General features: G+C 40.2%; 1 protein-coding gene across 1 annotated transcript in view; it reads left to right on the top strand.

The window, feature by feature from the left end:
* The window catches only part of KIAA0825 (KIAA0825 ortholog), a 395,065-nt gene that overhangs the window by 176,762 nt on the left and 205,337 nt on the right, over positions 1-12,966 (top strand). The window contains exons 16-17 of the mRNA XM_068980982.1: positions 4,100-4,508; positions 9,016-9,175. Coding sequence (XP_068837083.1) covers positions 4,100-4,508; positions 9,016-9,175 — 569 coding nt within the window. The remainder of the gene's footprint in view (positions 1-4,099; positions 4,509-9,015; positions 9,176-12,966) is intronic.

Below are 12,966 nucleotides of genomic sequence, written 5' to 3'. Positions count from 1 at the left end.
AGATTGGGGCATATGAGATGCAAACACATTAAGAACAATAAAACATTTAAGATATTTAAGAACATTGACAAGAGTGGTTTCTTAATTTGCTTTACCTATATTTCAAGCTTCATCTAAACATATTTATTTGAATAAAAAGAAGACATTTATTGAGGAACTATTTTTTACAAAGTACTGAACTAGATACTTTTTTATTGATTCATTTATTTAATACAAAAGTCTCCTGAGATCATTCAAATATATGTTGGACCGAATACAATTTTTACAAACATAAAAACTGCTCCAGTTAATTCTGAAAATCATTCTTAAGTTGTCATGAATTTCTGAGGAATCACTAGACCAGACCTATGTTTTCCAAGAGCTTTGTACTTTTTAACAGCAGAGTGACTTTTTTTTTTTAACTTTTTATTTTGTATTGGAATATAACCAAGTAATAATGCTGTGATAGTTTCAAGTGGGCAGCAAAGGGACTCAGCCATACACATACATGTATCCGTTCTCCTCCAAACTCTCCTTCCATCCAGTCTGCCACATAACTTGGAGAAGAATTCCCTGTGCTGTACATAAGATCCATTTTAAATATAGCAGTGTGTACATGTTGATCCCAAACTCCCTGTGTCTTCCCCTTATCCTTCCCCCTGCTGCTGCTGCTGCTGCTAAGTCGCTTCAGTCGTGTCCGACTCTGTGCGACCCCATAGACAGCAGCCCACCAGGCTCCTCTGTCCCTGGGATTCTCCAGGCAAGAATACTAGAATGGGTTGCCACTTCCTTCTCCAATGCATGCATGCAGGCTAAGTCGCTTCAGTCGTGTCTGACTCTGTGCGACCCCATGGACAGCAGCCCACCAGGCTCCTCTGTCCACAGGCTTCTCTAGGCAAGAGTACTGGAGTGGGTTGCCATTTCCTTCCCCGAGGCAACCGTAAATTCATTAAGTCTGAATTTGTTTCTATTTTGTAAATAAGGTGATTTGTTTCATTTCTTCTTAGATTCTGCATGTGTGGAATGTCAGATGATATTTGTCTTTCTCTGTCTGACTTAACTTCACTCAGTATGACAATCTCTAGTTCCATCTATGTTGCTGCAAATGGCATTATTTCATTATTTTAAATGACTAATTTCCCATTATAGGTATGTATGTGTGTGTGTCTATCTCCCCTCTTTTTTTTCCCATTCCTCTACTGGTGAACATCTAGGTTGCTTCCTTGGCTTGGCTACTGTAAACAGTGCTTCCGTGAACACTGGGGTGCGTGTATCCTTTTGGACCTTATTTTCCTTTGGATATATGCCCAGGAGTGGGATTGCAGGGTCACATGGTAGCTCAGTTTTTAGTTTGTAAAGAAAGCTCCACACTGTTCTCCGTAGTCTCTGTGTCAGTTTACATTCCCACTAATAGTGTAGGAGGGTCCCTTCTCTCCACTCAGTCTCCAATATTTATTGTTTGTGAATTTTTTGATGATAGCCATTTTGACTAGTGTGAGGTGATATCTCATTGCAGTTTTGATTTGCATTCATATAATAATTTGTGATATTGAACATCTTTTCATGTGCCTGTTGAGCATCTGTGTGTCTTCTTTGAGAGTTTCTCTGATGGCTCAGCTGGTAAAGAATCTGCTTGCGATGCAGGAGACCTGGGTTCGATCCCTGGGCTGGGAAGGTCCCCTGGAGAAGGAAGTAGCAACCCACTCCAGTATTCTTGCCTGGAGAATCCCATGGACCGAGGAGCCTGGAGGGCTACAGTCCATGGGGTTGCAAAGAATTGTACATGACTGATGGACTAACACTAACTAACATGTCTTCTTTGGGGAAATGTCTGTTTATGTCTTCTCCCCATTTTTTGATTGGGTTGTTTGTTTTGATGGTCTCCAAAATCCACAGAGTGATTTCTTAAAATGTCACAAATATCTTAAGAAATCTTTCACAGTGTTTTATTATTTTTGTTCAGTAAAAACAGTGAAAAATATTTTTCTGAAGAACTTATAGCTACCTTCTTTTAGACTTTCACTCTTTTCCAATGTTCAAATTCAACTATGTACACAGTGTATTAAAATGCTTGTATCTGGCTTTACAAGATACTCAAGGAGTGAGATTGTATTCCATGCTCTTGGGGAGCTTTTAGTCTAGTTGTAAAGACAACTCATGAATATATAAATAAGAATATAACAAACAATGATAGATGATAATACAGAAGATAATACAACATGGCATTTTATGAACCTAATTACAGCACAGTCATATGGGTAAGATGTCCAAATAAATTCATAGGAGGAAAAAACTTTGAACCAAAAGTTGAAGGTTATGAGTGACCTATGAAGAACGAGGGGATTCCATGTGAGAATAATGAGATTTTCAGAAGCCTAAGAGCAAAGAGGATGAAACAAAGATGAGGTTCACCAGAACTGCCTGCAGCTAGACTATGGAGTGTTTTGACAGCAATGCTCCAGAGACTGATCTCATAACAGTGGAAAACAGCTAAACGAATTGTAGCAGAGAAATTAGGTAATGAAGTTAACAAAGTTAGGTACTAGTATATGCATCTGGCTTTATAGCTGGGCATAGTCTGGAGAAGAGAGATGGGTTAGGAGAATCCTACGATAGTCCAGATACCACTTGTGAGGGCAGGATTGAGTAGGTAGCAGCCCTGGTCACAGTGAGGCAAAACTGCACGTCAAAGATGATGGACTAGGAAGATTGATCAGTGTAGCCCCTAGTCTTGTATGAAGGATTAGGAGGAATATTTAAACAATTCAAAAGGAAAGAAGAAAATGATGACTAACTTTCCTGGTGGCTCAGACAGTAAAGTGTCTGCCTGCAATGAGGGAGACCCAGGTTCAATCCCTGGGTTGGGAAGATCTCCTGGAGAAGGAAATGGCAACCCACTCCAGTATTCTTGCCTGGAGAATCCCATGGACAGAGGAGCCTGGTAGGCTACAGTCCATGGGGTTGCAAAGAGGCGGACACAACTCACTCAGTGATGAGGAGAACAGAGAAGTGGAATGCCCATCTGGGAGCTGGAGTGGTTGAAAGGCCAAAACTGAAGGTTCTAGAATCATCTAGAAGAGTGGTTCTCAACTAGGAAGATAGAGAACAATTTGGCAATGCTTTCGAGACATTTTTGCCACAGTTGATGAGAATGCCATTGGCACCTAGTGAGTGGAGGACAAAGATGCCCCCGAAACATCCTACAATGCACAGGTCAGCTCCTTGCAATGAAAAATTCTCTAGCCCCAGATGTCAGTAGTGTGAAAGGTGAGAAACCCTGATCTCGAGGGAGAACAGTAAATCCTTCAGAGAAATCACGTTAAGTGAGAGAGAATAGAATCTTCAGTCAGCAGCCCAAGGACTTACAGGTAAGAGGTGTTAGTAGAAGTGGAGTTGGTGTGGAACACAGAGAAGCAGAGCAATAGAGATATACACGAACCCAGTTTGTTGGCCCATTTATTCAACAGATATTTACCAAACATCTGTTAGAGATGAAGTCCTAATGCCTTCCTGGAGCTTATATTCTAGTGGACGGAGACAGATAATGAAAAAATAAAGTGAGGCTAAATGCGGTAATAAAGTTAATAAAATGGGGTCTAATGATAGGGAGGAACTGGGGGCTGGAATAGGATCGGCGTGAAGGGTCTGTCTTACATGGATTGTAGGGGGAGGCTGTCAGAGGAAATGACATTTGAGCTGAAAACTAAAGGAAGAGCCAGTCCCGGCAAGAGCTAGAGTGATTCTGTCATGGATGCCAGGAGAAGAATAGAAAGGCTTAAAGAAGTGTCAAAGGCCACAGAAAGCTTGCAGCACGGGTATCTTTGTGTTTATTGATTAGGAAGACCTTGGGCCCTTTAAACCTACAATCTTAATAGATAACAATATAAGAAATAATTCCGAATTTTCTAATCATTGCTGGGAGGAAAAATTAAGTTGGGGGACTTGGGGAATTTTTGGCAGGACTGCAGAGGACCCCAGTAGAGTTCTGTCGGAATATGTCAGGCACTTGCTCTTCTCAACAATTTTCTCCACAAAAATTAGACATCCTCACACAACACAGCACAGTGATGGAATGCAAATGCTAATATTAATCATACCTTTTCTTTCTTTTCTCCCCCAGGCTTCACAAGGCTTGCTGCTCAGGCAGTATCTATTGTAATCAGCAAGTTACCTACAGTGATTGCATGCTTGCCTCCCCCAATTAAATACTTCTTTTTTCTGTCTGAGAGAAAAATGTCAGAAAACTTCGTTGAATTGAAGAAAGCTGGCCTGCTTGTCTGGAACTTGATTGTAATTATATGTCGGATATTTGAGGATGGAAACACTGTGGAACTTTTAACAGGTGCCTCCCTTGACAGATGGAGTAAAGAGAAACTTGGTTTAGTCTGTGTGTGTTTGGAAAGCATCACGGGAGAGCAGACGAGTCGCCCTAATCAAATGACCCAAAAGGTTATACGGAGCATCGAGCAGCAGAAACCCAACTGGGTTGAATGCCAGTTGTTGAAAGCAAGGAAACTGAGCACCGAATGGTAAAGTTATGTTTTTCTTTCCCCAAATTGCATCAGACATGTTCCCAAAAGACAAAATCACCCATAAACAACCACCACACAACTTCATGGGAACTTTGATGAATACAGGCAAAGATAAATATTCCATCAAACGCTGGATTGTTAAATGTTCCTTGTCTTATTAAAATTTGAACCCCATTGATACACTGGAACACTATCCATGTTTAGTCCCCATCTCAAGGTTTCTGATTAAAAGGGTGGTGGTTAAACCGGGAGAATTTGGTTTCACTCCTTTTCAATGTGCAAACAGGTATCTCATGGATAGCCTGGAGCTTTTCGTAAATGGCTTGGCCATGGAGATTAAATTAAGAAGGAATTAATGGGTATAAAAGGCTCTTTATTGCTTTCTGTGTACCTGATTGTCAAAAAGGTACACATTTTTCATCTGGTAATGTAAGAATCCCAGAGGGCAACTGGGGCATATCACACTCAAGCTATAAACACACCCAGCTGTTTCTGTATGAAAATGTCAGCCTTCTCGGTTTGTCACTGAGAGCTAAGTGATTTGTGGTATTGCAAAGATTTTTAAGGGTCCCTGATGAATTTAAATGTGTACATAGAGTCCTCCTGTCTTAAAATTAGTCTTCAGTATAGAACTGCATGATATTGATAAAGGAGTTATGGTTCATATGGTCTACAGATCACAAAGCCAGACCCCCCCACACTTTTTTTTTACACCACTCACAGACACTGTCCCTCATTCTTTTGAAATATATTCATATTACTAGAAAGTACTATTATAACTTTCTGCCTGAAACAACTAAAAGTTGTTAGTTTTAGTACATGGCCGTGATAGAGTTCAGGTTTTGGAATTAGATGGACAAATACAAATCCTTTGTAAATGGGCCATCTTTCGTGAGTTATAGGGTTGTGCAGGTTGGATCCCTGGGCTGGGAAGATCCCCTGCAGCAGGAAATGGCAACCTATTCCAGTATTCCTGCCAGGAGAATCCTATGGACAGAGGAGCCTGGAGGGCTACAGTCGATGGGATTGCAAAGAGTCGGATGCAACTGAGCGAATGAGCACTCACGTACAAAGCTGGTAGAGTTGTTTTGAGAGGTTAAATAACAGTCACAAAGTTCTTAACATCAAGCTTAGACCTAGTAAGCATTTGTTATTTATAAACTATTAAAATAAGCTGCACTGTTTAATAGTGTGATGACAAATGCTCTTTACTAGTTTGTGTTAATCTGTGAGACTTCATATTAATCGAAATTACTGTAAGTAATCATGTAAGTAGTGTAAATAATGTAAGAAATGTAAGTAATCATTTTCCTGGCCTTGTCATACTGAGTTTTAGAAATTTACTTGTGGGGCATCCTGTGTGTAGGATTAAGAATAGCAGTCAGGAAAATGCTTAGTAACGTTGACAGTGACCTTAATCTTTACATTTGCATTGGATACCAATTTACAGGCTTTAATGCAAAGACTAAAAGATTAAGGCCATGTGTCATTATCCATGGCAGTGGGTGTAGAAGGGAGAGAAGAGAAGCAGAGTAAAAATAGTGGTTTGATTATAAAGTTAAATTTATAATACTGCTGAATTAGGAGACTATCAATAAGATCAGTGGAAAGTAATGTCTCTAATATACCCTGGGCTACGTACAGAAATCCAGAAGTGAAATTTTTTCCTTGAAAGTTGATTTTAGCCTAAGTATTTTATAAACAGCACCAAAACATCTGATATTTTCTACAGTAGGGAATTGTTTAGCCAGTATTTGGCTGATTAGTTTTACGTTGCAACTTGCATCAAAAAATAATTTTTATTAACTTTTAAAAAATGTTTTACAGCCCTCAAAAATTCTGAATACACTTTCTGTAGCTTGTAATTAGCACAGTGCTATGTCTTTCTCAATTTCTCAAATAATTTCAATATAAAAAAATCCAGATTTAAAAGTTATTTCATTTATTTGAAAAAGAATTAAATTTGACATAGTAACAGACTTTAGGTAATCACTTATGGGTTTGAGTGGTATAGAAACACTTCATCCCAACTTTGCCTTTAAGTTAATTTTCTGATATACACATGAACTTCCATCTCTACTCATTTCTCACAGATAGATGATCATTTAGTTCATAGATCTATACCATGAGGAAGATGTATTTTAAACCATGATGTCTGTATACAGGTGGAGGGTTGCCTTGACCTTACTGTAATATTTTTTGAAAATGGTGGCTCAGATGGTAAAAAAAATCTGCCTGAAATGTGGGAGATCTGGGTTCAATCCATGAGTTGGGAAGATCCTCTGGAGAAGAGAATGGCAACCTACTCCAGTATTGGCAGCACGTCCCTGGTGGCTCAGATGGTAAAGAATCTGCCCACAATGTGGGAGACCTGGGTTTGATCCCTGGGTCGAGAAGATCCTCTGAAGAAGGGAATGGCTACCCACTCCAGTATACTTGCCTGGAGAAGTCACGGACAGAGGAGCCTGCTGGGCTACCGTCCACGGTGTTGCAGAGTTGGACAGGACAACACCTTCGGTACTTTTTCACATGAGAATATAAACACTTAAACTAAAATAGTTCTTCTGTTACGATAACTGAAGTCTTAATTCCTCATGAAGATTATCTTGGATCCACACGATATCATTTAGCTAGATTTCTTTCACTTGCACCCAGATTTAACTTTGATTTTATGGAAATTGTGAGCATAACTGCAGTGGAAAGGCGGCAGCTGTAAGCAGTGCTTACAGTCTTGTGTGCTGCCTGAAAGCATTACTATTCATTAAAATAACCTTCACTTTGTAGTAACACTCAAGCTGTAAACAGTCAACTTAGATTCTGGAGAACACACAGGCCAAAAAAAAAGTAAAGAAATGTCTGTCTTTGCAAAGTAATTTGTCGAGCTGAAGATTATTGTTTTTCATCATGGTGACCCTGACTTGGCTGGCTGGGTGCATATACAGATTAAGATTAATGCAGTTATTCCTTGGCTAAGGTCTGCCTCTTTCAGGGCACATTCTCCCTAATGACATGATTGATAGGCAGTCCCAAATCCAGAGAGGAACTCATTAATCATAGCATTGACTGAATCCAATCATTTGCTTCACCTGCACAGTGATGGACAGGAAAGGATACAATTCAGGGGCTGACACTGAGACACTCCTTTGTCAGAGGGCCTCAACTTTTTCAATGTCAGCCTCTACAAAACCCGACAAGAAATTTTGCTTGCAGCCTGTATGCAGTTTCAAAAAAGATATTTACAAACTTCTATTATTGCACAAAAGTCTTTTCTGTTTGTTTGCTTGTTTAAAGATTTACTCTACCTAATGGATATCTTTAAGAGTAGGATTTGGTTTCATTTTTTTTAGCAAGGCTTATAGGATCATAAACTTTTTTTTTAAAGAAGGATGTTTTGAGGCTACATGTGGAAGCAATATGAAAGTTAATGTCCAGCAGCTGGGTATCATTTGGTTCAGTCTTCAGGTCAGCGGCACTGACTCTTAGCAGAACTAATTTTATAATCATGGCAAAATCTCAGTAATGAACTGCAGTATATAGCTGATTACACCACAGTAAATTTCATTTAGTCTGGGAAACAGTGGAAAACCATGCTTTTCTTAAGAATACTTAGACTGCAAAGCCTAACATGATCCTAATAGCACTTGTAACAAGAAAATTAGTGTGAAACATATGATGTAAGTTGAGTATCGTGATTTATTTTGCACTGGTATAGCGTGAGAATTAAAAAAAAAGTCATCCATTACTACAATGTGAATAATGTTTAAAATAAAAAATAAGCCTATGAATTCTTATAAAAGGAAACATTTCACACATATAACTTGCACTTTCCTGCTGTGCTTACAGGAGACCCTTTTCCTGGAAGGATAAGCAGAGTAGTGACTTTTGCTAAGTATCTGTTACCTGGAAGAAACAGAAGGGAGGGCATGTATTTTTAAAAGGCAACAAGTGTCAAAAGGCCAATTTAAAATACCCAGTGGTAAGCATTCCTCCAGGAAGCATCCAGCCTATATTTAGCATAATAGGCTCCCCCTTTTGACACTTTAATTAGTCTTTAATGTGTCTAAGACAGGTGTAAAGAGGAGTCTACAAAAGATGAATACCAAAGCTATTTCTGGCATCAAAGATACTCCTTATCCTCAAAGAGAAAAAACAAATCATTTCTTACTCGTTCTTAAAAAGAAATGTTTTGTTTTCATCCCACGATTATAGCAATTTCAACAATTGCGGTAATGGGAAAATGTTTTATAGATCGGAGTATAATGCAATAAAGAAATGTTTTAAAAGAAACGGTTCAATTTTTTAAAATGCTTTCATGTGCTTAGTTCTAAGGCGCTGTTTATGGGAGCCGCCCGCTGTTTGGGGAAGGTATACCTATTTGAGCAAAGTCTTTCTGGGTGCTTTGCATATCAGATTTACATCGAACTCTCCGCACTCAGTCTCTTTGATTATTTTCCATCTGTACAATTCCTTACACTGATACTTAATACGCTTTCTTTGTATTTAGTGCATTTATGACAATAGAGAAAAGCACAGCCTTAGAAGAAGGAGATATCGCTCTTGAACTGACTGAGCAGAAAATAAACATGATGGTCCTGGATATCTGCCACAAACCAGGTGGCAGCGAATACCTGCGGCAAATTTATCACATCATGCGGCTCAATGAGGTAGGGAAACGGCCTTTTTACCGAGCAATTAGGTGTGTACTGGCCTGAGGCAGCGTCTGCTGGCAGCTAAGGGTTAGTCAAGGAGGTGATAATACTTCTTAAAGTCAATACCAAACTCAATATTGCATTATTAATAGAATCTATTCAGCCCTGGCTGTTCTGCATTTGTACAGCAGAGGCTTCACCGAAACAGTGTAGGTTTTATTTATATGGTTTAAACAATAACACGGCTCATAAACTCAACTCAGTTTGAAATGGTAGAGATGAAAGGTGTAGTTTGGGAATTGTGTATTTGTGACCATTAAGTTGATATTAAAATCTGGTATTTGTGAAATGAAGAATTTTCTGAAGAGAGATTTTTAGCTCTTCTCCTGCAGACGTCATGTTTGTGTTGGTGAAGCTGAAGATTTCTTAGACGTAATGAGAAACTTCGGAAGAATATCAATCCGTATTCAGTAGCAACTAGATTAACCTAAGCAAATGTGTTAATGCAGGGAAGCTGATTAGAACCAATGTCATGCTTATTCACCTCTCTGCTGGGTTAAGCCTCTGACCTTGCCTGCTTTTGGTTGTTTTTAGCAAAAATGTGAAGAGTTGATCTCTTGTTATTTACTTGAAACAAGTCTGCTAGTTTAGGTTTTTAATTTGACCATACGTAATCTGGGTTCAGGGGCTTCCGTGATAGCTCAGCTGGTAAAGAATCCACCTGCAATGCAGGACACCCCAGTTCTATTCCTGGGTCGGGAAGATCCCTGGAGAAGGGATAGGCTACCCACTCTAATATCCATGGGCTTCCCTGGTGGCTCAAATGGTAAGGAATCCGCCTTGCAATGTGGGAGACCTAGGTTCGATCCCTGGGTTGGGAAGATCCCTTGGAAGCCAGTTTGGCGACCCACTCCAGTATTCTGGCCTGGAGAATCCCCATGGGCAGGGGAGCCTGGCAGGCTACAGTCCATGGGGTCACAAAGAGTCGGACACGACAGAGCAACTAAGCACAAGATCAATCTGGATTCACATGTGACATCTAATGTGAAGTAGAATTATGTTTATGTCTGCAAACACTGAATGCATTTTTGGCATAATAAAAATTGTGTGATATGAATAATGTTAAGATATAGCATTTTATCTCACTGAGGTAGGCCTTAAAAAAACATACATTTCCAAGGAGTGAATTAAACTCTACCACAGCATTTTATGACTCAGCTACATAAATGTTCTCCTTACTATGATCTATTTGAAAGCTGCTTCAAGTAAATCTTGTTTTCTGGCCTTCAGAGAGGTAATCAACCTAAAACAGGTGACGTAACAAGGTATTAATGATCACCTGAGCAGGAGGCCTTTGTGCTGTGAGAAAGGGTCCCGCTTCTGGAGGAACTGGAGCTAAGGAAGGATTGGTAACCCAGGAACTCCACCTATTCACTCTTGCTGAGGAGCTCTCACAGCTTGTCTGAGGGTTCCGTTTGGGGAGAGCAGGAAGTCTGGCGAACTGAAAGACCTCCGTTGCGAAGTCACGGTCTTCATGGGCATGACGTCACGGTCTTCATGGGCATGACGTCATGGTCTTCACTGGTCACCTGGTTTGGCCAAAGTAACTGTGGTGGTTACAGAGGAACAGACATTTTAGTCAGAGTACCCTCAGAGCCTTACTAAGGTTGAGTTACGATGGTTCTGAACACCATGATGGCGGGTTTATATAGCCACCCTGATAGGATAGTTCTGTTTTCCTAAGTTCCAAGAAGACAGAAAAGATTAGGAAATCACCCCTAAGCAAAATCAACAAAAATTAAGTCGGGTATTCATTGGCTGTCAGCCACCTGTTTTAGTCAGGAAATTGAAAGGCCGTTTTCTCCTTGTGGAAGTCTGAGGAAGTGCTTCTGAGCAGTTATGCTATGAGATCTGACATACCTAAGATTCTCTGTGAGGGTATCGCCACATCTTAATCAATTAAATTCCAAGTTAAGGTTTTTCTTTCTTTCCAACTGAATATACTTACTGTTGGGGCTTCCCTAGTGGCTCACTGGTAAAGAATCTGCCCGCAATGCAGGAGACCAGGGTTCGATCCCTGGGTCAGGAAGATCCCTTAGAGGAGGGCATGACAACCCATTCTAGTAATCTGGCCTGGAGAATCTCATGGACAGAGGAGCCTGGCGGGCTGCAGTTCAAAGGGGCTGCATAGAGTCAGACACGACTGAAGCGTTATGGCAAGGTCTATCAGCTGGGAAAGCAGGCTCAGTATTTAATGGTTTATTTTGCTGAGTGAGATGCAGGGCTGAGAGATAAGAGGCATAATGTGAGTTGAAGATAGAATCAAAGTAGGGAGGTTTCAGCCTTGACTGCTTAAACAGTCCAGGCAGGAAATGCAAATAACACAAGGTGACTGAGTGACTAGTAACACCTAGGGCTGCTTTTATGTGAAGCATTGTTATACTGTAGGTAAATTGCACCATGAGGTTTGCGCATTTGATGAGTGACATCATGTCTTTAGCACTTTTGGGGGTGCTGCTAAATAGTATTTGAAAGCAGTTTAAATACAGAGCATATACAGGTACAGGCCTGGGTGAGTGGAAGCTGAGCTATCTGGGAAGCCCCTGAATCCAAATTATGTATGGTCAAATTAAAAACCTAAGTTAACACACTTGTTTCAAGTAAATAAGAAGACACCAACTCTTCACATTTTTGCTAAAAGCAACCAGAAGCAGGCAAGATCAGAGGCTTAACCCAGCAGAGAGGTGCCATTGAGAGACAGGAAGTTTTGAGAGGAGGTGAGTTTTTAAGCGTTTATCTTTGAGGTAAAGATAAAGTTTCTATTTTAGAACAAGTTTCTATTCCCCTGGTGGCTCAGACAGTAAAGCATCTGCCTACAATGCGGGAGACCCGGGTTTGATCCCTGGGTGGTGAAGATCCTCTGGAGAAGGAAATGGCAACCCACTCCAGTACTCTTGCCTGGAAAATCCCATGGATGGAGGAGCCTGGTAGGCTACAGTCCATGGGGTCTCTGAGAGTCGGATACGACTGAGCGACTTCACTTCACTTCAAAGATAAGGTGTCGGAGCATAAAAGTCCAAATGGTAGTTGAAGATGCTTGTCACGAGCACAGTTGAGAGAGGCTTGTGAACAGGCTGATTCTGACGTGGTGGGGCCTGAGATTCTGCTTTTCTAACATGCTCCTAGGTAGGGTTTATTTGACTGACCCACACATAGGACTTTGAGTAGCAACGGTTATCAAGATGACCTCTGAAGCTGTTTTCACATCTGACTCTCCGAACCTAAGTCCTAACCCTAAGCTTGAAGAAAACTTTATATTGTGACACACTAAAAATCACAGGGACATTTCTGTTATATTATTTATTAAATGACTTGTTTATTAACAACAGTAAGTATTTGGTAGTTTGTAGGAAACTTTTAGTCCTTTAAATTTATCATTTTTCCAGGAGGAGTCTTATAATACAGATTGGGGTTATTCACCTTTTTATTTGTGGATGAAAAATAGAGTAAAATACAGTGGATTGACTTTTTTTTTTTTTTGCCCAAGCTGTCGCTGGAGGATAAAATTAAAATTACATATTTGGAGCTTCTATTGAACCGTGATAATTTTCAGTCCACAGCATGAAACCAGAGTTGAGGAGCTTACATTATAATTCATTCTACATAGAGGGAGACTGCTTGCAGTGAACTATCAGAGTACTTAGCACTCTGCTGAGCATGGAGTAGGTAGCAACTATGCTTGATGAATGGATGAGCAGTCTTGTTCTGTGAATAGTCAAGCTCCTGAGTTAACTTTTGGTAACCCA

This window comes from Capricornis sumatraensis, chromosome 9 (genome assembly GCF_032405125.1).
Source record: "Capricornis sumatraensis isolate serow.1 chromosome 9, serow.2, whole genome shotgun sequence".
Classification (NCBI taxonomy): Eukaryota; Metazoa; Chordata; class Mammalia; order Artiodactyla; family Bovidae; genus Capricornis; species Capricornis sumatraensis.
Note: the sequence above shows the minus strand (reverse complement) of the source record. Positions and strands in the feature narration are given on the sequence as shown.